The following is a 25,136-nucleotide window of genomic DNA, read 5'->3' on the forward strand; positions in this document are numbered from 1 at the left end:
TTGCTTTGAGGGATTTAGCTAATAACTGCAGGGTACAGGCTCAAGTTCCCTGAGCTGCTAAGACTCAGGACCCGGAGAGACAGCTTCAAAGGGATTATGGGTATTCTCCGGAAACCATTGGGTTCACTGCTAAACCTATCATCTGAGGCTACTCCAAGGTTTGTTTAGACCTACCTAATCTGTAATTTTAGCCCCTATATCTTCAACTTTGGCCTTTTTTATGGCGTTGGGCAGTAACTATCGTCCCATCCACTCTACTTGTGTGTTCACACTTTTCCTTGGCTCTCTGTTCCTCTTTACCAACCTCGCTATAGCTATATGACACAGAAAGCCTTATCTGGGGCCCAAAAGCAGGAAAGAGGAATTTATAGAATTCGCTGTAAAACAACTCCTTGGAGGGATGCTCTTCTTCCTGGCAACTCGACGTAATTATAAGATGAATGAAAAGCAGGCTGTGGGTAGAGAGGAGGAGGAGCCGAGCTCTGTCACTGGTCAGGGGTCCTACACTATTCCCGGAACATAAATTTAGAACTCAGACGTCAGCTAGATCAAACCCTTTCTTCTACAGATGCGGAAAATGAAACCCGGAGAGGTGACATCAGCTTGCCTTTGGTCACAGGGTTATTAATTTTAGACCTCCTGACTCCCTGTCCCATATATTTTTTTTTCCTCCATACCCCTGCTGTTTACTCATAGCAGTGGATTGGGAAAGAGCTGGTCTTCCTCATAACTTGACCACTATAAAGCGGTGTCCTTATGGACACACACTGCCCTTCTCCAAGTTCCCAAGAACCCAAGGGGAACAATCCATCCAAAGATCTAAGAAACGTGACTTGGGACTATACAGATGCTACCTGTTCCCGCTCCAGACTATAAGCTTTCAATGTCAGTTGTCAGCCTCTACCTTAGTTTCCTTGGAGTGGAAGATTCCAGCTGAATACCAGGAACTATAAAGCAAGCAACCTTTAATACCTAACTTCAATTGCATGATACCACTGTGTCTAACAGCTCTAAAACTTGAGGGTGCTGTTCCCACCAATTCAGACAGAGCGAAGGCAGCAGTTAATTTGAGTGATCTACTGACTTTTATCTAAAAAGCACTGAAAGAAAGAACAGATGACCACTATGCTATTCAAAGGTTCTAGAACGCTACCATTCCAGTCCCGCTGGTATTCCAAATAGAGTAATGGAGACACAGTGAGAGGGTTGAGGGGTGACAACAAACCCCACCAATGGAGCCAGCACATAAAATCAAGGGCATTGGCCTGTGCATTGAACCTGATGCTTCTGATTAATGAGGCCATAAGTCTGACTCAATGTCCATGTCCTAAAGCAACACCAGCAGCTCCAGTTCTAAATGAAATCCATTTGGAATGCAAGGAGTTAAGGACTTAGGGTAAATACACTTAACTATGATCTCTTCACTTCTCCAGGTTATTTTTTTTCCCCCTCCCTCGCTCCTTTCAGAACAAGCCTCTCCTCATGGCCCCAAACCTTCTGACAACCCCACCACTGCCCCACAGCGTCGCCCACGCCGGCCCGGAGCAGACAGCACCGGATGCCTCTCCCAGTGGCAAACCCTCGTGGCTGAGAAGTCGCCAGGCAGACCCAATCTCCAGATCAATGGGTGTGAGAGGCCAACGGGTGGAGAGCAGAGAAAAAGTGATCAATGCAGAAGGAGGAGGGAGCAGAAGCCACTCTCCATCTGCCCGGGTCTGGTGGGAAGGGGAGACTGAGATGTGCAGCCCTCAGCCCTCATCCGCCGCTAATAAATGGCTCTGCCTCATCAGGAAGCCATTAGGAAATTGCAGCCACCGCAGCCCTCAGCTCTCGGACGGAACGGTCTGCATGCAGATGGTGAAAGCACTCATTATCTCTGCCTAGACGTCCACTGGCTCACTGCACAGTGGAGCCGAAGCAAGGGAGCCACCAAAATAGAGCTGGGGCTTGCCTAGCGAGGCAGCAGCGAGTGAGGAGGCCCTTACAGCCAGTGGACAGGCCGATAGCCCTCCCCTCAGCAAAGTGCACAGAGCATCAGGGGAGAGTAGTGGGAGCTCTTATCAAGACACACGGGTCCACCTCCTCACGTTCTCTGTTGGATGGCCTTGCCAGCATTCCCTTATTCGAAAAGAGCTACTGTCTACTAACAGCTATGGGCTTTCTGTTGGGGGTGATGAAAATGTACTAGAATTATGTATCAGTGATGGCTGTATCACTCTGTGAATGCACTAAAACCCACCAAACTGTACACTTTCAAATGGTGAATCTTATGTTATGGAAATTAAATCTCAATCTAAAATATATATTATATATATTATATATATTTATAATATATATAATAGTCTTATATATAATATATTATATGTGTGTGTGTATATATATATATATGTATATATATATATATATATATATATATGTATATATATATATATATATATATATTTTTTTTTTTTTTTTTAAAGAACTAGTGAGCCACCTTCTACCAGCCAAGCAACACCCTGGTGATTGGGAGACAGACCCTTCACCTGGATTTTCCCTTTTCATGGGAGAAACAAACCTCACACAGGCAGACCAGCAATAGCCACAGTCACATCTCGTGATGAGCAACAGAACGACGACTGAGACCAAAGGTTTCGTGATGGAGACGAAGTGAGACAAGAGCTGGGTTCCAGAAGCCTCGGGGAAGGGGGCAGGAAAAGGCCTGCCGATGTCCCGTGTCAGGGGTGCGAGACAACAGGGGGGTCAAAGTGTGAAGTACGCCTCCAAGAGATGGCATTATAGGGAAAGGGAAGCCGGAGGGGTTTGGACTCTGGCATGTGGAAGCCTCCCGAGAGAGCAGATCGGCTCTGCTCTCTGGAGACTACGGGAGAAGCCCAGCAAGGTCCACTTCCAGACTCGCAGTGTCTACAACTTTCGGGGTCCACAGCTTCCGGGGCGGGGCCACTTGGGCGAGGTCTGGGAGGGAGGGCCACAGAGCAGGAGGAAGCAGAACACCTCACGGTCCCCTGACCCAAAGATGTCCTCAGAAGACGCTGCCCAAGCACTCAGACTTGGGTCTATCAGGCTTTCACGAGAAAACAAATCTCCATCAGGCTAGGTTCTTTCTGGACGTTTCTCTCCCCACCCCTGGAGGGAGACAAAGGAATGGCAAACAGAACAGAGATTCAGGCAAACCAACACCCCCACCCCACCCCCACCCCCGCCAGGTTCACTGGACATGAACCCGAGGAAGGTGCAGTCACAGCACTGTGACCAAAAGAGATCTTTTGGAAAATTCTTTTCCAAGAGGGATCATGAGTTCTGTCCCCTGGAATGCCCCAGAGCAGTTCTGATTGGTTCCGTGGCCCTGACTCAGAATGAGCACAGCTCCACCCTCAGATGAGTAAATAAAGGAACCCAAGGAATGGAGGGAGGGAAAGGAGGAAAGAGGACAGGCAGGCGAGAGCAGGACAGGAACCAGAGGAAGGCAAGTGCTGACTCTGGTGCAGGGAGCAGACAGATGAGATTTCGAGTCCGTTCCAGAGAGTGGTGTGGCAGAATTCAAGGAAGAATTCTCTGAGCCTTACACCCCACTCCAGTTGGGATACAGCCCTGCCTTGGCAGCCTGCTCATCGCTGCTTTATAATATACTGAATTAGTCACTGGATTAGCAAGCACATTTACACACACTGGCACACAGCTGTTTAAAGACACAGGATCCCCTTTTCTAGGGGCCAGATTCTGGATGTAAATCAACCATTCCAATTGGCCACAGGCAGGCTCCAGGGGTGCACGGTTCCTACGGACGTCTTCAGATACAAAGCACTTTAGGGACACTCAGCTAGAACTAAGAAGATCTAAGAGGCATCTGCAGGGGACAGGAGGAGAAGCCTGCGGAGAGGAAAGAAAGTGGGATTTTTCAGTCCTGAGGCTGATTATCTTAAGGAGGTTGTCAAACGGATTCACTGGCCTGACCTTCCCAGGAAGGAGTGAGCTCTCCTCCTGGCTTGATCTTTTCACAAGTAGCAGAGGTTCCGTCCCAGACCTCAGAAGCCTAAGGTTGCTCCCAAGCAAAGAAAGGTTTCCGGGGCAAAGAGGAGAGTCCTTATGCAGCTAAAATCATTCTATACCCTCCCCGATAACTGCAATTCCAAGAAACGTCCTTGTTGACGAGGCAGGGGCAGTGCCTGTGAATAATGCTTTCGGGTTGGAAACGTGACCAAAGCCCTAGCTCGAGTTTGGTTAAGTATGCGTGAGAGGAAGAAGATACTGCTAACTGGCCACAGGGACTGCTCTGGCCTGCTGGTTAGGGGGGTGTCGAGTGGAAAATTTTCTGTAACCAGGTTAACAGTAACCACAGTTTTAACAACCACTGTAGTCATAAGAGCGCTGTCAGCAATGAACACGGTGGCCTACAAGATAATGATAAAATAACATTTACTGAGACCCTGTGGCAGTGGAAAAGTATTGTCTCGAATTATCTCAAACCTGGACAACAGCCCTGACCGTTCTTTATTCGAATCTCTGTTGTAAGGATCAGAAAAAACAAGGCTTACAGAAGTTAAATGCTTTGCTTAAGGACAAATTAGTAAGCAGAGGGCCTGAATTCAAACTCAGGACTAGCTCACATCAACCCTACCCTTCTCAGGACACCGTGGTGCCTGCAGTGAGAGACACCCTCGTCACCCACATAAGGAATGGCAGACTGTGATTTGGGGACAAAGATCACTTTCCACGGAGCAACCTAATGTAAATCCCCTTCTGGACTTAAGATGTCTCATCCACCAAATGGGGAAAAGAGAATAGAGAGAGATCTGAAGATGATGGGAAGAAACTTAGGGCACACACAAATCCACCTGGCAAACAGAAAAAACAAATTACTGAAAAGTGTATACTGCAGTGAGGTGTTTTGAGAAGATCTGCGAAGAGATCTGTGACTGGTTTGCGTAGGATGAACCTATCTTGCACCACCAGCTTTTAGAAATTCAAATATTAATTCCTTGGAATTGGTGTGCCCATAAAAATGCTGAAAATATTCTCTTCTTAGAAAGCAAGGCAGCAGAGGGTCACCAGAGACTGGACCCATCTTTGCTCGTTGCTCGCCGTCTGCAGCATGTCTGCAAGCAGAGCAGCCTGACCGAAACCTATGAACCTAGAGGCAGTCGCCAGGGCCCAATCTCATTTAAAAATAATTTTTTGTTGTTGTTGTTCATCCAGCACCCCAGATCCTTTGGAGACACTAAAGCTAGGAAGGCATTTCACTTTTCCCCCATCAGCCCATCCATCATAGGAGACAACAGGTGGGGGCGTGGAAAGCCACAAAGCCCCCCTAAGAGAAACCTTCAGAAATCCAGAAATAAAGCAGTAGATACTTGATTTTTTAAAAAAGCAAAAAAACAACTTCAGTTGAATCAGAGGTTAACTGCAGGTCCGCTGTGTAGACATTGATTCATTCCATGTGTGTTTATTTATCTACAAACATTCCTGTTGCATCAAGTGGCCTCAAGGCCTAGACTTGTGCCTCTGAATATCCCCTCCCTGGAGAATTCTCAAGCAAGGGTGGGGCTCTTACTTCATTCCTCGATTTCCCAATCTGGGAAATGGGGGCCAAAGCCCCAGCTCTGTACATAAGTTGGTGAGTTGAGTTAGCGACTTTTCATTCGTGCATTTTGAATTTGAAAATGCATAGTGACAATTGTAGGAACTTTTTGGTGGAGGGAGCTTTCTCTGTATTACACATCCCAATGGTAGATATTTATAGATCTACTGAATGTTTTCTTCCTTACCCTGATAATCATGAGGATCCTGAAACAGCATAACGCACAAAAGAATGTTCCAACGATCAAAGCCTCTGATGAGAATGGTAGCAAATTCTCCCTCCAAACAGATTCTAAGTTGGTAGGACTTTGTAATTAGAAAGATCTAAGCTCAAATGTATGACCTGAAAACTCTAGAACCTTGGGAAAATTAATTAAACCTCTCTGAGACTCAATTTCTGACTTTAAAAATGGGGATTAATAAACCAAGCTCACAAGGTTGTTTAAGAAAGTTGATTATTGGTGCAAAGCAATTTATTTCCCTCACTCCTGCAAACTGAAACCCAGATACATACAAAGACCAAAAACAAGCACCCAGCAGTTTTGAGGAATGTTTGGTTTCCATTAGGAGGCAAGGAAAGTGTAAGATTGAACTCTTGATCTGACGTGAAATCAAGGACGCATTTCCTGTACACACACACATGACTCACCCTTAGTTTATGTATTCAGTATTGTAACTCTGTATCAGATCTCTCCCTAATTTGATAATGTTTCTTGCATCACCAATGACTCTAGAGTACTTTCTAAACCTGAGCTCATGAACTCTCCCACTCTCTCCTAAGAAGAGGCAGCTCACTCAGGAGGAGCAAGCACCCTTCTTTTAGAAGAGTTGAGAGATGATACAGAGATGTGGAGATACTCTGGCCTCCCAGAGTATCTGGGAGAGACTCAGCTCTCTGCATTCCCACACCAGGCAGTAGTAGGAGATAAAATGATGACCACCTACATAAGAGGACCTGCCCAGTTTCAGTCACAGAAAACATTTAAACTGGGGAAAGGTAAGACCAAAGACTCCTTAGGTTTGACCCAAACTCCCCACAAGTGGAGAACTCAAAGTCAAAGTTCAGGTTGAGAAGGAGACACACTTCCACCCACACTAAGATTTGCCTTCCAAGATTAGATTTTCCTGGCAAGCATTAAGTTTAGGGCTGAGATTCCAAAGTGCCAAACTTAAAATGATTATCTCCATTTTTGCTGCCATCGGGGGTCCTCATTCCCATCTCCTCTTGCCCTACAACCCAGAGCCCTTCCAAGGGCACTGCTGGCTACGTAGGATTACCTTCACCCCTAGGAAAACAGAAACATGCCAAGGGGACACTTCTCAGGGTAACAACCTCTCACTCTGCCTTGGAATGCTCTAGTTTCCAGAATGACCAACACAAGTAGGGAGGGGACTTATTTTTATACCTAAGGAAGAACACATTGGATGAGTTTGCTAAACTCAGAGTGTATACACCTGGTGCCATAGCAAATGCCCCTGCCCCGGGGGGGGGGGGGGGGAACCTACTCATCTAAGATGTCATTCCTTCTTATACAACTCTTTGGCACAATTCTTGCTCATAAAATGCAGTTTGAGGTTCTCGGTTGGGCAGGTTTTCTTCCTCTCCCCCCTCCAACCATCTAAAGTTCCTGCTAGTCATCCAAATGGACTTCATTTGCTAAAATGGGTAAATGGAGGCACAGAAAATTATATATCTCGACACAGGAAAATGGGTTGGACAGGCATTCTTTTCAAAATGCTTTATATTTTAAAAATAACATATTTCCCAAAGTCCAAGGTCAACCCATCCCAGAGGGAAACTGCCTATTTATCTAGAAGCTAGTGGAGTAACTCACTTTTTTTTTTTTTTTAACTTGAGAAGAAACTAACTTGCCATCCTACTTAAAAGTTGGCCAGTGGGTTGGCATCATGGAAAACTATGCAGATTTCTCAAATCCTGTGTCGGAGTCATCTAGGCAACCTACTTAGAGCTCAATAATTAGCCAACTGTGTGGGACCCACTAACTACATATAACATATGTGGGGGAAATCTATTTGTGGCAAAAGAGGAGAAGGTGTCTTGTTGGCATTTCTGATCTCAAGTTCATGTTTACTACTATATCCTGATTACTAATAATTACTATTATTATGAATACTATTTCATTAACACTGAATGCACTATGTACTCGCCAAATCAAATAGTGAAAATGTATATGGCTAAAGAAAAATGTCAGGAAGTTTGGGGAACACAGCTTCCTGTTTTAACTCTGCCACTGAATTTGACCACGTAAATGTGGGGGCAGGGGGGACTCAGAATCACTGCTCTGCAGTTGCACCATTTATAAAATGTTACTATCTAAAAAAATTACCTTGAGGTTCAAATGTGGTGAAGTCACGTGTCTAACTGTAAAAGTGCTACCAAATTATAACCCAGTATTAAGGGAACTGGACAATAATAGATACAAACAGACCTGAGGGTTTCCCCCAAATTCAACAGGCATCCCAATATTTCTGCACATGTTGGAGGCAGCAGACCCAGAACTTCAGAGTGAGTGGATCTGAGTCTAAAGCCTTCTGCTCACCAGCTGTGTGAGCTTGGGCAAGTTGTTGAACCTCTCAGTTTCTTCATCTGTGAAATGGAAATAATATTTAGCCATTAGGGATGAGGGTAAAATAACGAGGTCCTCAGTATATGAATGCCCTCACGAATTAATAAGTTAGCACCTACTAACTAATAGGACCAAAAAAAAAGGGGGTCAAGATGAGGGGAGAGAAGCGCCCACATAAGTACCAGTAGATAAGGTGAACCTTCATACGAACGACAGTTTTTCTCCAAACTGGCATGCCGCCCTTAGATGCCTGCTGCTGACAGAAAACGGGAAAAGTGTGACAGGCCCTTCTCAAAGTGTAGAAATAACATCAAGAAAATGATTTTCAGATAACAGCTGTGTGCAGGCGACACTCTTCCACGGCTGCCAAGAGCGGCCTTTGAGCAGCAAGGCGGCCTGGGCTCACCACGCCCCGACACACACTTGTAGCTTCAGGGACACGGCTGGGGCAGCTAAAGCAGGAGATGTCTTCTTGGCCCCTGATTCCAAAGGACAGCCAGCGCCTGCAAAAGGGTCAGCTGCTGGCTGCGTGAAGAGCCAGAAGCCAGCGGCCCAGGCCCTTCCCTCTATACAAATAGGAGGCAGGAGCCTTGACTCACTGAGTCTGTCAGGAAGAGGCACTGAGACGACTTTCAGCAGAATGCATTCCTCCTGCAGGAGGGGACTGTTTACCTACCAAGCAGTGCACAGAGAAGTGGCAGCTTAGACAGAATCGGCTCACTGCTCAGACCACATGCTCAGCCCTGAGGATGCAGCTGGGCCTGGCTGCTTCACCTTCCAGACCCCTAACCTACATCTCCTTCCTCCAGATGAGACCCCACACTAGAACCGCCTTCCGCTACAACTGTAGCAAAGGCTGACGGGATGAGGAAAGCTGTTTCATGGAGCAAGAGGAAGGCAGGACACCTGGTCCAGGGTCACCCCCGAGACAATGTGCCCCAAGTTTCTCCAACGTCAAGCAAGGCCAGGAACAGTTCCCAACACCTCCCTCCAGGAGACATATTAACCTTCACAGATGTATCCCCAATAGATCGGCAAAAGTTGAGGATTAGGAGAAAAACAGCCTCGTTTTGCCCACCTCTTGAGTGACATATATGTTCTCTCTGAGCCTGAATTATTTCAAATGTTCTCTAAAATCATAAAATGTCAGGGTAAAGAGAAACCTTACGGGTCATCTTCTCTGGTTCATGTATTTGACTGAGGAAGAACATGAGGTTCAGAAAAAATGAAATGACTTGCCCAAGGTCATGCAGACAAACAGGTGCAAAGCCATGGCTAGAAATCAGGGCTGCTGACCCTCCGAGCAATGATGGGTCCCTATATACTGTACTCACAATATTTATTCCTACTACACTGCTAAGTCTCCCCTTCCCATGCATGAATCCTCACTGTATTCATTTAATTAGTATTTCAGGGATAGAAGACAACCTTCGCATAATGTACAGAATTCACTGAAGTTTTAGGCAAGGAGTATCAGAGAGGAAAAACATACAAATACTAGAAGTAAAAAGGTCATCACACGGAAACTCTTCCACCAAAAATCTCCTTGTGATGGATTTTCTGAAGGCTATTTTTAAAATCATACTCAACAACACCCTCTGATTTTAAACGTGAACGCTAAATAATGAATTACCCTAGCACAAAACTGTTATCACACAAAAATGACATTCGATGAAAGCTGTTTTAGTTCCTACAAGTAGTAAGAGCTCCGAAATGCTTCAAAAACTACAGATCTACAAACACTCCCCAGGTTTAGGAACGCCTTGCCTGACCTAGATTTTTTATTTTCCATTCGTACCTTGAAAATAAGTACCTGACTGATTCTGTCATCTACTCTGAGATTTAACGCCTATTCTGATAAACTGATACAGAGGTTTTAACAACTAACAGTATGAGTGGGAGGTAAAGTAATGCTACCAAAATAAATATATATATATATATATATATATATATATATATATATATATCTCAGAAACCTATTCAGTAACACTTCTCTGTCCTTAAAACCTTCCTACCTTCAAAGGCAAAATTAATTTATCCTGAGATTCAAAATGTTCTCACATGGGTCCTGCCTTCACGTTTCCTTCTCTCTTCCCTTTCTACAATCAAGGCAGTTTTCTTCGTATTTATGTAAGCCTTTCTTTTACTCTAAACTTTCGGCGTTCTTCCCACACTGTTCTTTCTATCTAAAATAATCCTTTCCCTGTTCTTACGCCTCCTTCAAATGCTTCTGAAATAGCCATGTTCTCCCTGAAGCTGACCTGTGAAATTATTCTAGCCTAGAAGTGTTGGAAGAAAGAGCTCAACAGGCATAGAAAATATAAATAATCTTTGATCCACACGCAGGTCCATAAATTCACACAATGCCTCCTGCACTTTCAGCCATGGAAGCATCTGGAGCCCAGGGAAGATCTCATCTGATTTACCCCGACTAGCCATGCATCCATGAGAGATTTAAAGGCTCCTGAAAAGATTCCACAGATGAAGAATGGAGAGCCAAGCTCACCCACCTAACCACCTAAGACTAGTTCCTATGAGGAATTTCCCAAAAGTCTATGATATAATCATAGTCTATGAAATAAAAGCATTAAATGCTTTTATTCATTTTCCTTATTTCTTTTTGTTCCTTTATGAGTTCTTTATACTTTTTTACTCTTTTTTTTTTCTATTCCTTTTTAGCCAAAAGGGATGTTGCAATTGAATCCACCATTCCCTTCCTCCCCTCCTAAAGCACTAAAGGCTTGTTTTTCACTTTTGTTTTTGTTTACCCATTTTAGTGGTACAAAAAAAAAAAAAAAAAACTCTATTTTTTTCTTGCCCGTTTTGATCCCATCAGTAAAACATCTCATCTTGGGCAAGCATTAAAACAAAACAAAGCAAAAATGTTAATTGTCTTCACTTGTGTAATGATGACATCTCGCCCCACTCAAAAGTTCATTTTCACACTCACACACACACACACACACACACCACACCCCATGCATACAACATGCACAAAGTTTACAGTTCCTCTGCAGAACCGTGCAAAGCAGAAATCAACAGCTTAGCATGAGCTCCCCAAAGTTACCAAGAGGTTTCAAATGCTCGAAGTGAACTTGTTTGAGGTTGATTTGTAGTTATTTCTCGGGCTCTGAGAAATATTACATTATGCGTCAAAAACACATTTAAAAATATTACTCACGGTTGGGGGAAACCACACTGAACTTGAATTATTTCAAACTCTTAATATGCCCCTTACTTTGGAGGGTCTAAACCCCAAGGCTAGCAAATTGAGAACAGATATTACAGAGAATATTATCATCTAAATTCAGTGTCTAAGTGGTGTGTCCCTCATTTGCTGGGAGAGTTCAAGCTCATGTCCATCATTCTAGTATAATTATTCACAGTGCCCATTACATTCTCGAAAGTGTCCCAGTTTAGATGATAAATTATAGGAACTTACTACCTAGACATCAACAAGTTCTGAAAGCCTAAAACTGGTCAATACTACGTTGGGTCTTAAAGCACCATCTGGGTTAGTATTTTACAATTCTCAGGGACAGAACTAAATGCTACAGAGAAGGACAACTGAAAAAAGTTGATGGGACAGTAAGAAGCGACATTTGGAGTGTCCAGTGAGAGGCTTGGACCCAAGCAGCAGAAACTGGAAAGCACCTGGGAAATATAACAAAGTTGGCCAAGTAATCAATAAATATTTATGGCTTGAACAGCAATATTTTGAGTGTGTCTGTAAGCATGGCTCCCTGCCAATGAAACTGGATACTACTGCAACCTACACCACAGACCATTTTCTTTCTGTATCTGCACGGAGACTCTAAACTTCACAATCAAAAGAAAAAAGTAACACAGATAGGCATGGGGCTTCGGAAAAGTAGCCAAGCAGAAACAGCTTCTTTATGCAATTTGAAAAACATCTACTGACATTTTGAAAACAAAAGAGGTCTTTAACCCAACGGAAAAATGCTAAGCTATAGACACATGACAAATCAAAATGATAGATTTGGGAATTGTCTTGACGTTCTCGATGCTGAGTTAGGGACTGCGTGCGTAGCAGCTGTAAGCCAAGAGTGGGCCTAAGAGACTGGGAAGATGAGAGAAAATCTCATCAGACATTCTGAGCAGGGAAGTGGGGCCAATTTCATTCTGGAGTAGTCAAGTAAAAAAAATATGGAGTCTGTGTTGTCAATATACAAATCCACCTCAGTGATGACTGTGTGGGTCCCAGGATATTAATTATTTGGAGAAAATGCTCCCCATAAGGCAGTGATAGAGGAACCCATACCTTACCCGGGACAAGTCATCCGGGCATCTGTTTCTTGATTGGCCAGGGGTCATGGAGGACTGGTGGGTCCACAGGTAGAATCCCAAAGCTCGCCCTCCCTTCTTGTACACATAGCCCCTTGACCCATTAAATGGACTTGTAAATACTACATTGTAGCTGGAAAAAAAAATAAAACACTGAGTGTGTAGACAGCAAATGTTGGGGTCTATGGCTTCCTTTGGAAGCAAGAAAGTTAAACCACAGCCATATTAAGAAAACAAACTAGTTGCTGATCTATGTCTCTCATCCATCAGATTGTGAGTGAGATTATATGCAGAGCTGTGTCCATGAGGCAAGAGGCAAAATGGGCAGCATCAGGAGGCTCCAGGAAGGATGTGACCTTGGAAGTGAACATAATCGCCTCCCCCCCTGCGAGAGAGATAAGTACATCTGGAAGACACTGGAAAAACAAGAACCCAGGTTCTCTGCTTGGTGATCTGAGGCAAGCATAGCTCCTACCTTCAAGCGCCTTCCTAAGGCAACACAACTGGACTGGCGGGCCTGGAGAATGCCCACTGCCTCTCCCTAAGCCCAGAGGGAGCCCTGCACCTTCTCAACCCCCAGAGAACCCACCATCACTGCTTCCTCATATGCCCCCTTTGCATGTATACATACATATATATATGCAATTGTTTACATATATAATTGTAATTGTATATACACAAATATATATTACATATCACATATATTCCATATATATGTGTGTAATTGTTTTAAACATATGTCCCTTTAAATTTCCAGAGTTACCATGAATAACGTGCTTTTTTCATTTTAGGTATAAAATGCCTGCAACAGCTCATCAATTTGTAAGTTTCTAACAGTGTGGCCTTGGGCGGATTTTGCATCTCTTTGAATATCATTTTCCTCATCTGAAAATACAGACAAAAATAATAGCTCTCCCCACCTGAGTTAGTGTGAAAGGTAAAAAAGTGTTATTTGATGTGAGTGTGCCAGGTACGTAATGTAGGCCCCATAATTTGTTATTTGAGAATGGCAAGAATCTACCATCAATGCCAGGCCCATGGGATACCACTATAGCCACGGGCTATTCATTCCACAAACCAGAGAGACTTCTGGAATTATGCTGTTGCTATAGCCATTGTAGAGGTATCTGTGCTCTTTGAAAGAGAGAGCCCCACTTTCCTGAAAAACCCTGACCGACACTAACAAGCTCTCTGTCTTGCAGAGATTTTGCTGGAGCCCAGAGCAAGCTGGGTTCTGGGAGGCTGACCACGAGCTGGTTTGTCTCCTGGTTGGGTGGGGGTGGGGGGGATTATGATCCTCTTACAGGGTGGTCTGGTCTCTTTAAGAAAGAAAAAAAAGTTACATAGACAAAAAAACAGCAATACAAACCAACCAAAAATGCCAGGAATGCAAGCTCTGCCAACAAAATAAATAAATAAAATGTGAGATACTTTATAATAACTGGACATGATGCCTTTCTCAACTTTGCATAACTGAAACACTGTTTTTTCATCAGTCCTTCAAATGTCCCCCTGGTCCCTAGTCTTGGTGGCCCTCTTGCTTAGAGGTGGCCCTGATCACCTCCGTCACCTTAAGTAACTGACCAGTCCTTGGGCATTTCTTTAGCTCTGAGTTGGGACCTGGAGATACTCCCACACTCGGAAAGTTACCTGGCTTGCTGCGTTAGCCCTGGGAGGCAGAGCATGGAACCTCACTGGCATGAGATCTCAGCTAAGGAGATGAAAGTCTTCTCTTTAACTTGAATCTTCTTTCCCTCTCAAAAAAGGGGGGGGGGGTGGTGGTGTACACAATACAGCAGCAGCCCCTGTGAAACATTTCAAGGGCCCCCGAAAATCCTGCACTGGTCAGGCTCATTTGTGTTGATTTGTTTTCTAGTTAACTGTTGAGACTCTGTTATAGGTCTGTACTGCTTTCAGATGGTGTGCATACCAATATACATAATTCTCCTATCAACCCTAAGAGACAGAACAGTTACTACACTCATTTTGTGGATGCAGGAGCTAGAGCACAGAGAGATGAAGTAATTTGTCCAAAGTCGCACAGCTCATAGGTGGCAGAGCTGGGATTCAAACCCAGACAGGCTGGCTCCAGAGTCTGGGCTCTGAAGCACGAGGCTCGTTAGTCACTAATGGAGTGTGGTCCGTAGGGGTCTGGAAGCACAGTGAATGAGCGAGCTTAACAGCCTGGGCAGCTCTGCCCTTCTCTCCTGTCTACACTGATGAAGACACAAAGACTGACCTAAGGGACGGCAAAAGGAAGAAATCTTCCTGTCTCTAAGAGCAATAGGTGTCCGCCATGGCCGCCCATCCCCTGCCAGGACAGCGAATATCCAGAATTAGAACTCCTGCTTGTCTCTGGGCATTATGCTCACCTCACCTAGAAGGTGGAATGGGGAGGGAGGGGGAAAACGAAGCGGCTTGGGAATGTATTTGCTTTTGCACGCAGGCTCTGCCCTTCTCGGTAAGCTCCACACCAGGAGGGAACTCGTGGACTCTCCACTCTCCATGGCTCTGTTTGTTTCAGCCCATTTAAGACCCAAGAGCCCCTGCAATCACATACTGCAATCAAAATGATATACCCACTTTACATTAACAAGGGATATCCAGTTCCCAGGTTATTTCAAAATATATGTTAATTTGGTACTTAAAACTGTTGAAAATCCTGGGAGGTCTCGATCTAGAAGAATTGTGAATAAAGGTTCTGGATCAGGTCTTAGCCACAAAGACAGGCAAATAATCCAGGACTCCTGTTTCAACACCTTTTCCCACTGCCTCCCTACTGGCTCCCATGTATTGGTTGGGGGGGTGGGGTGTAGGGATTAATGATTTAAGCCAGATAAGATCCCAAACTAGTTGTCTCCACACATAAGAAACTAAACGACCCAAAGAATCATTCTGAAAAATATTTAAGTCACAGCTGTGGACACAAAGCCATGCTGTGAAAAGTTAAACTTTAAATACATGTCCTATATGGTCTGATGGGCAAAGCAAATCCCCACTTAGCCAGTGTCTTCTCCACCCACCAACACAGGCAGGCAGCCCCAGCCAATGTTTCTTCTAGCCGTGCACCTGCAAGCTTAAGCCTCAACTGAAGTTTCTTTGCTGAGCTTTTCAAAGGTAACTTGCAGTGTTACTCAAGGCAACATAAACTGAGAAGTTAAAAAAAGGACTAATTTTACTCTAGCCACTGGCTTACAAGATTTTCTTAAGTAAGTGACTTACCTTCTCTGGGCCTCTATTTTCCTCTCTGAGATATGGGTACAATATTCATATATACCCTACTAAAAAATCCAGGAAAAAAATTAAAAAAAAACAAAACTGAAACTGCTATATGTATTTGCCAGTTTCTCTATTTTCCCCAAGACAGGACCAGAGGATCAAATCTCATTATGATGAGTGCCAGAAAATTGCCCAATTTCTCTGACCCGTTGAAATTTTGTTGTACCGAAGGCTGCTTACAAAACCTGATCAGTGTCTTGTCAACCTTTTTTAAAAAAGAGAGGCACTGTAAAGACACTTAGTACAATAGATGTTGACTGTAGCATTAGTGCTTACTGTCCCCATTTTACAGATGGGAATGCTAAGCAAAGTTACTTGCCCTGAGGCTTATTTTTTATCAATAACCAAAATAACAACACCATATGCTCAAAATCTCTAATATATAATATTAAATTACCCTCCCCAAAATGACTTCAGCTGTTTACTGTGATCTAAAACATGTGTTGCCAAGTGCTCTTTATTCCCAGCACATGAAATCTATTGTAGGTATGGGGGCTGACCTATCTTACACGATACTTCCCAGACAGTCAACTCTGTCCTTCTCCATAAATACACAAACAAGCCATTCTTAAGGAAAGAACCTATTAGTTGAGTTTATATCTTTGCTGGCAACTATCATTTCTTTGATACCTGGCTTGGTTCAACTGTGACTAACAGAATTCATTCTGGCTTTTTTGAACCCCAAACAAACCAGCACAGCGACATCATTTCTTAACTGTAGCTCTAAGTGCCTGAAATGTCTCCGCGGTTCTAGTTGATCTCAGCATTGCTCTGACCATGTCATCATCTTTGTGACAACAAACAAGCTTAGCCTTCTTTATGCACTTCCCAGCAGAACTCCGAATACTGGGGTTGAATGTCAGGGGGTCTAACAGGAGAGGACAGGGCCAGGTCTTCATTAGCATTTCGGGAAGCTCTCCAAAGGACAGAACATCAGCTTTGCTTGTGTTGGAAGTTTAAGCAGATGAAGAAAGGGTTAAAATAAGCAAGTGATGATGGTAGAGGCAAGGAAGTGTTAACCAAAGGCAGGACGGGCTAAACTTCTCAATAATCAGATACAACAGAGGAGCAGGTCACTGCAATTAATTATTTTCCAGAAAGCATCCCCTTCTCTGTGTATCTTATTATACATACCTTTACCTCTAAAATCACTAATCTCGAAAGGATAGCTGGCAGTTCCTTATTCTAAAAGAAAACATCTATTCTTCTCAAACCGCCTTTATTCTAGGACTTCTGGACCCTGTGAAACTACCAATGAAAACTGATCCAATTTTAGGATCAAAAATTGTCTCTAAGACAAAATCAAATTTCTTGCCTATCCCCTTCTTCTAAATCCTTCAAAGAGTTGGATAACACCACCCACCAAAGACCCAAAGTCACGTTTGGGGTCAGGATGTTTTCCTTCTTGTAACAGATCTTTGGCATCAGAGGACAAACGTATGGCAGACGAGAAAGCTTTGGATAAAGTAAGTAACCTGCATGAGTAGAATTGGGATGTTTCCAGAAGTTAAGATGATCATTTCAGTTCTCCTACCACCTCCTTGCCCTCAACCCAGAAAAGAGGAGCTAGATAGCAAAGGGACATGTGACAGGAGCTCAAGAAGGTAAGACGTTTGAAAATGTGCTTGTAGGCCGGCCAGTGAGACACTGTTTCAGCTCTTACTGCTCAGGGCCCTCCATCCAGCTCCAGTTCTGGGGGATGCAGAGACCGCGGCTGATGTCTTCTGCGCAGTGTCCATCCCCCCTAACGCTAAGGAATAAGGCCAGAGCATGCTCTCTCATTTGGAAAGATTTAAAAAAAAAAAAAAAGGCAGGAATAAGGGTGCTGGACATTCTATAAGCTTTTTCCCACTACTCACAAGAACACAGCTGTGAAAATAAATACCACCCCCCAAACAAGGATCTCAGGCCACCAACAGTCCTCCTTTTCTTCTCTACCTTGCTCCAGCTGCCACCAGCATCGCCTTGCTCAGGCAGAAACGCACTGCCTGGGAGGGAACAGCGGAAAGGGGGAGAAGCAGAGGGGACCCCGGCCTCTGGCCAAAAGTCGGCGTGGGGGCCTCAACAGTCACCACTCACCCGGGGAGGGGAAAAGCTCCAGATCGACTTTTTCCGTCTTGATGATGGTGAGAGTCGGTTTGAGATCGACGGCCGCCTTCATGGTGCCAGGAGTGGGGGGCAGACAGGCGTATAGCAAGTTTGCTGTTATTCTTGTTGTTTGTCTTTTTTATGGGGACTAGTAACAGGGGAAGGGGGACGGGGGAAACCCGATTTTCTTCCCTAAGATCTCAAATTCCCGCTGACTTTTCCCCGGAGCCCAGAAGGTGCGCGCCGGGCACTCTCTCCCGGGAAGTTGGCACTTTGCGGAGAAGTGCGCGCGCCCCGGGTCCCAGTTTCGCCTGCGCCTCGCCCCGCTTCTCCTCGTCCTCGCCCCGCTCCTCCTCTCCGCCGGCAGGCAGCTTCAGCTCGCTCTCGCTCTCCGGAGCCGCGCTCTCCCTCCCTCTCTCCCGCCTCTTTAGGGCGTTTCTCGCGGCGCCGAGCCTCGGCCGCCGGGTCTGCGCGCCCGCCCCCCCACCATCCCCCAGGATCTTCGCGGGGAGGGGGGGAGGGGGCTAGGGGCGGGGCCGGCGGGTGGGGGCGGTCCGAGGGCGGGGCCGGATACCCGCGGCCAATCGACGGCGGCAGCCCGAAAACGAAAGGAAGATGGGGCGGAGCTCCGCGGCTACCAGCGCCCGTGCCCGCGCCCACTCTCTGCCCTGGCCCAGGCGCCCGGCTGCGGATGGCTGAGCGCGGAGCGGGCGGGACGCTGAGCCCGCTCCCCAGCCGGGAAGCGCCCAGAGCGCTCGAGCAGGCTGGGTGCAGAGGCTGCCGCGGCCCTTTCGGGAAAGTCCGTCTGATTCGCCACGCATTCTTGAGGACTTGGTCACCGGCTCCTGCCCCTCTTCCCAGTAGCAGCATAGTTTTCCGAGTGCGTGTACATCATTCATTCACAAAGACTGACACACAGGACGTGAGGCATGCGGAGGAAGGGGCGTGCGTGCGAGCGGCCGCAGGGGGTTCTCAAGCCCGTGTCCTCTAAAGGCTTTGGGAATCCTGGACTCTCGCCACGTAGTGAGTCAGGAATCGGTGCAGTGCTTCTAGAGCAGCCTTCGATTTTTCAGGCCCCCCCTCCCCCCCGCGTGTCATGGTTAAGAAATTAGTTAAGATGGGACGCCTGGGTGGCTCAGTTGGTTAGGCGGCTGCCTTCGGCTTGGGTCATGGTCCCGGCGTCCTGGGATGAGTCCCACATCGGGCTCCTTGCTTGGCAGGGAGCCTGCTTCTCCCTCTGCCTCTAGCCTGCCACTCTGTCTGCCTGTGCTTGTGCTCTGTATCTCTCTCTCTCTACAAATAAATAAAAATCTTAGGAAAAAAAAAAATAAAGAAAGAAAGAAAGAAAGAAAGAAAGAAAGAAAGAAAGAAAGAAAGAAATTAGTTAAGAAAAGACGGAGGCAGCGTTCGTGAGCAGAATTCTCACTGCCCTTGAGAAGGATCAAGCCCAAAGCAGCCTCCTGGGGACCCCAAAACAAAGGCCCAAATGCTTTTTATGTATTATTGGGAGAGCAGAGAACAGGAATTCCCAAACTGGAATGCAGTCATAGGCTTCCATAAGCGTCCAGTTGACCTACAGCAGGGGTTGGGTGGAAGGGGAAGCTATTATTCTGTTCTTCTAATTATGTCACAGTTGGCCTTTTCTCTCACAGACTCTCCTCCACTAGATAAAACTGACAACCCTACTACAACCACCACCACCAGCAAAAAAAAAAAAAAAAGCGGTGCAGAGGCTCTGTGGTTTTCAATTTCTGGAGTACATCATTCGCAGCTGTGACAGAATCAGTTCCCTGTCCCATTTGGGAATTCCAGACACTTTGGACACCATAACACAATCCCCAATAATTCATGACTTTGCATTAATAACGTTGGTTATCATGAGTGGAGCTAGTTGTTCTAATTAAGAGATCAACCAGTAAATCTAGAGGAACATACACAGACATACGTGTGCATAGCGAGAGCCAGACATTGAGATCTACCTTTGATTAACTAGAAGATTAAACAACAATCTTTCTGAACAACCTCAAAGGAAGCTATTTTTAATACTGTTTCCTAATTTCTAAGCCTCTGTTGAACTACCACCCCTTGCCTGCAACTGAGTTAGATCACTTTAACACACCTGCTTACCTTCACCTAATCCCAGTTTTGTCTCCTTAAAGCCTTGGTTAGCTTGCCTGTTTCCCACAGCAGATGAGAAAAGGAGCTCAGAACAGAAAATCAATCTCTGGTTCCAGGTTCAAACTTCAGATCATGCCCGTCCTTCAGTGACCAGGGAAAAATACTTGTATGTGACAATTCTAATTTTTGTAGGATTGTTGTATGTTTCCAAAAGGTATGAGAAAACAATGCTGGCCTCCAGATGACAAGAACAGACACTTCTGATCCTGGGAAAAGCCGGGAGAAAGGGATGGAAGGATGAACTGGATATTTACACGTCCAAAGGAGCCGCAGAGGAAAGGATCTTGAATCCATCCTGTGCTTTGCCTCCTCTGAATACATCAGCAAAAGAACTGAGCAAATCGAGAGCTGCTTTGGGGGAATCTTGTTTTATTGATGTTGTGTTAAGAAAATGCTGTTTTTTTTTAAATCCAAGTGTAAGTACTTACTTTTCTACTTGCAAACGAAGCTGCCTCAGAGCCAGTCTTTTTTCTCTTCCCCTTAATCTTCCTCAGCTTTCTCCCCCAGACCAGCCTGAACCCTGCTGCCAACACCCTCCACCATCAGACACTAAAAGAACCCTCCAGAATCCAACCAGAAACACTTTCCACTCCAAGCCAGCAGTGGGGAAACTTATTCCTTTGGTTTTGCAACAATGATATCTCACCTAACTATCCATCACCCTTTGTAGCCCAGTCTTGCAGCACAGAAGCTCAAAATATGTGAAGGTCCAAATCAAGGAAGGGGATTATGTAAGACCGGAAGGTGGGGGAGATAGCCAGGGACCACCAAAGACCCCCAGGAAATCTCCTTGTACTTGAGGCTGATTGTGAACAGTGAAGTTATCACAAATCATGCATCTAACTTCAGATCTAACTGAAACTTTGCTTGGGACAAAGAGCACTGATGTAAACAAATTAAAATATGTTCACAAATGTGGGATATTAATAATCGAATCAGGCCTACAAGTATCAAATCAACACTGATAAATGAAATTTTCATTCCCTTTGCAACAGGAATAGATTCTTGTAAATCTTCTACGGACTTTAGAAGGCATTTCTCTCTTACCAGAGCCTAAAAAGCAATCTCTAGCCCAGTGCCTGACACATTGCAGACACTCAGCAAATATGTATTCAGTAATGAACTATCAACTTCCTGGTTACCAGGGGCATCTACCTTGCCACCAGTTTTCTATAAGGCAAAGGTTTAAGTGAGTTGTTTCTGCTATGGCTTGTGAAGAGGAACTAAACCATGTCAACCAGTCCACCCCTAGGTCGGTCCTTTGTCCTCCATGGCAGAGCAGAACTCCTATTCCCCAGCATTCATGTCCACTTGGGTTCACTTGTGCCTCAGTTTCCCCACCAGCAAAACAAGAGCAGCTGGGCCTTGCCTTCCAGCTACTTAGGCAAGTGGTTTCAACTTGTTAGGCACTTGAGAAAAATCAACCAAGGAAATACTTCCTCGCTTATTTTTGTAATGCAACAGTTTGCTCCTCCTGCAATTGGGAGAAAACAGAATTGTATTTTTAAACATTCCTAAGACCTAGGGAATTACACCCAGGAAGTGCTAAAACTCCCTAAAAGAGGAAAATCATGTTAATGATTATCAAAACAGGGTTGCAAGAGTTGGGGGACCCGGATGTGAGGTTAGACATTAATGATATCAAGGAACTAGTCACATTCTTTATTAGAATCCCCTCACACGCATAGATGTCCAAAACACAAACTTTCTCTTTCCTACTCCGCCCCTCGACTCCACACTAGCCTCAATTAAAAAAGAAACAGAAAAATACACTAAGTTTCAAACAGTCATGGAAGACAGACTGTCCCTCTCCACAAGTGTGCCAGAAGTTTTTTGTCTCTTTCTTGAATCTTAAACTTCACCAAACCAAAGAACCTCTGAGTTTTGAGCTAAAATATGCTGTATTGGAGGTAGGTGCAAAAACACTCCGACCACTAACGGCTGATCCAGAACAAGTTTATGACTCACAGATGTTGATTTACTGGTTTAAATATAAGATTTAAAAAAAAAAAAAAAAAAAGTCCTCCATTAACAACCTGTCTGAGTTGCGTTTGTGGTTGTTTTTTCTCTGAGAAAAGGCAACAGTCCCCGTCACACACAGGGACCTAGAAACAGGCCTCTGAAGCTTCACTCTAAAGCAAGTGGTTTCTCCGTGATAAGTTGAGTCATTAAAAAAACACAGTGGGGCAGAAAACAGCCCGGGGCTTCGATATCTACCATTATCAAGCAGCAATAAAATGGCAAATTGGAGATCGAAAGGAAAATGGAAATAACTCTCTTAATTAAACTCTGATGCCAGAAAGCCTGAGGGTCAGCTTCAGAACCCAAGTGGCAGGCTCCGAGCTGTTGGGCTGTGGGCTGGCTCTGTGACCTCAGCAGAGCCACTTAACCTTTGTGTGTGACAACCTCATCTCTGTTTCAGGGAATAAAATCACCCCTGGCTCTCCCAACCATGTAATACACACTCATTAGCTATTGTTTAGAAGGTACAATAAACAATGGGCCACAAGAAGAGCCATAGTTAGGGGGAAGTGGGGGGGGCAGGGTGAGGGAGGACTTGGGGGCAGCTTGGCCCCGGGAAAGCTTCCACAATCAGACAAAGATGATAGTGAGCAGTGCGGGCTCTGGTGTTGGACTCCGGTTCGAACTCTAGCTCTACTGGCTGAATTCTTGCTCTGAAGTCACTTACCCTAAAACCTCAGCTCCTCCACACTCACGGCAGAGACAATAATAGCACCCCCCCTTTTAAGGTCATTTGGAAAAGTAAATGGGATAATGCATGCAAAGCACTTAGCACAGTGTCCAGGTCAGAAAACGTGCTCGGTTAAAACTAAATCATTGTTCCTGCTATTAAAATCCAGGATGAGGTAGAGTAGTCAAGAAATCCTGTTCCATCTCTAGGACCTTCTCAGAGTAACTTGGATCCTCTGTTTACCTGAACCGTCTTCAGGGAGAGATAGGGAGAATGATCTTGTTTAATTTAAAAATCTCTCCAGACCCCTATCTCACTCAGTTCCTGATTTGGGAACCTGCCCAGCTTTGGCTTCCTTTGAGAAATCCCAGCACCACCTGGTTAGAAGAGAACACTGTAGATCTGTATGTGTTTTAAGTCATGGAAAACCCGTAGTTCAGATTCAGAAGGAAGAGCCTGTGGGTGGTACCCGGTGGAGCTCTTGTCCAGGGCTTGGCTTTGTCCCATGATGGAGCTAGCTGGAGTCTCTTAGAGATTTCCAAGTCCAGCCCTCCTGCTCGCCAGAGGGAAAAAATGAGTTTGAGAGAGTAGGTCATTCAGCCCAGAGCCACACAGCCTGAAAAAGTCAATGTCAGTCCTACAACAGTATCCCCTAGACTGTAGTTCCGTCCGTGGCCATCTCCTTGGATCTATTGATACCACATTGGGGGAAGCCACACCATTCGGTATGGTCTGTTACTGGACACTCTCGAGACACAAAGCAGGACCCAGTGTACACAGAAACGGATAGATGATCGGCCTCAATTTCTAGAAATCTGACAGTGTTCTTTGCACCCGATGTGTTGTCTTTGGGCAAATGCAGTGCAGAATAACCATACCAGCATTCCCCGTGGGAGCCAGCTTGGCATGGACTGTGGGGAGAGAAAGGGTCTGGGTTGGCTCTATGGCTGTCTGCAGTTTCTTTAGACTGTAATTAGGAACCATTCAGCTGCATCTGCAGCCCCAACAATGTGGGATGGGTTGGCCTAATGCACAGACCAAGCGACACTATAAAATCCACGAGTTTAGACATCACGTATTACTCCAGCAGCAGATCGGGCTCTGCTCCCCCAGAAAGAGGTCAGGAGCTGCCTATCAAGCCTGCAGGGTTCCGAGGTTTCCTCCACACCCACACTGAGCCCATATCCTGGGATTGTTGCGCCCTCCTGGGCCTGGATAATGCAAAATGCAGGCTACCCTATGAGCCTTCAGGGACCGTGTAATTTGGATTCCAATTTAAATTGTCCTAAATTGGCCTCTTGAGGAGGTAGAGGGATGATAGCCTTAGTACAGGTAAAAGGAGAGCCAGTGTTCTTTAATGACCTGCAGAAGCAGAGAAGGAGGGTCTTAGCAAGGAGCTCCATACCCCAGGAGTACAGAATCCTGGCCCCCTCCCCAGGCTGCAGGTGGTTTCTTCTGGTGGAAGGCTAAGGCCTTCCTCTGATCTTACCCTGCTTTTCTCTTGGGTTACAAAGACAACAGCAGACTTCAAAACAGATGTTCTCTGCAGTTGTGGTCTGAATCTTAAATTAAGATAATTTCATTGTGGACTCTTACCCCTTTTCCTCCCCCTTTCATTTTAAAATGCCAAGGCAATTGCCCCAAAAGACTAGCATTTACCACCCCCAGAGATGAAGGAACAGAGATAGGGTAGGGAATTTCTCCAGTCTGTTCCTGATGCTGGAAGGAAGGCAGAGGGAGCTGATAGCACCAGAAGAAGAAATTGTCCTGACAGGGGAAAAGGACAATGGTACAGGAGGAAGGACTAGGAAGGGAACTTCTCGGAGAACAAAGGAAGGACAATATGGGGTCAGGGGCAAGCATGAGGAAGTATAGTCCCAGCAGTTCTATGTCCTCGACATATGGGGATCCCTAAGATCTCAAAATTAAATTAAAGCCTGATAATGCATCCAGTATGGTCACAGAGCCCATTTCATGGTCCTGCATAGTCATCTGCTATGGAAGGACAATAAATCAAATCAATAGGAGGTTCTCTAGCTGGAAGAGTTGCACAGGATGGTGAGGGGAAGGGAGGGGAAAGGATCTACAGAAGATGCAAAGGGAAGGCCAAGCTGGAAATCGACCTCGAACACAGACTTTCCCCTACGTGGAAGTGGTGTATGTAAAGAATCTCCCACCCCACCCCCACAATGTTCTCCTCTTGTGCTCACCTAGTGAACATTTGAATGGTCATGTCTCCCTCCAATGCTCCCTAAAGGCAGCAACAGGTCTCAGCCATCACAACCTCCAGGGCCCAGCTCAAGAGGGCAGGAGCTTAATAAACTCCGCCAATGATTGAATTAATGAACAAATTAACTTCCTAACATTTCAAATATGGATCTTTAACTCAGATATCTGTCTTCCATCTAATTTACTTACTTGTTTCTTTC

The 25,136-nt window shown here is 45.3% G+C and overlaps 1 protein-coding gene across 5 annotated transcripts in view; it reads right to left on the reverse strand.

The window, feature by feature from the left end:
* Window positions 1–25,136, reverse strand: part of ETS1 (ETS proto-oncogene 1, transcription factor) — a 129,022-nt gene that overhangs the window by 48,335 nt on the left and 55,551 nt on the right. Inside the window, exon 1 of one of the 5 annotated variants that reach the window (XM_059184685.1) lies at window positions 17,829–18,243. The exons of 2 other annotated variants lie outside the window; for them this stretch is intronic. In XM_059184685.1, coding sequence (XP_059040668.1) covers window positions 17,829–17,910 — 82 coding nt within the window. In that variant the 5' untranslated portion in view covers window positions 17,911–18,243. Of the gene's footprint in view, window positions 1–17,828; window positions 18,244–25,136 lie in introns of those variants that run through there. 2 more of the 5 variants (XM_059184711.1, XM_059184702.1) reach the window with 2 other exon arrangements.

The sequence above is a fragment of the Mustela lutreola genome, chromosome 1 (genome assembly GCF_030435805.1).
Source record: "Mustela lutreola isolate mMusLut2 chromosome 1, mMusLut2.pri, whole genome shotgun sequence".
NCBI lineage: Eukaryota > Metazoa > Chordata > Mammalia > Carnivora > Mustelidae > Mustela > Mustela lutreola.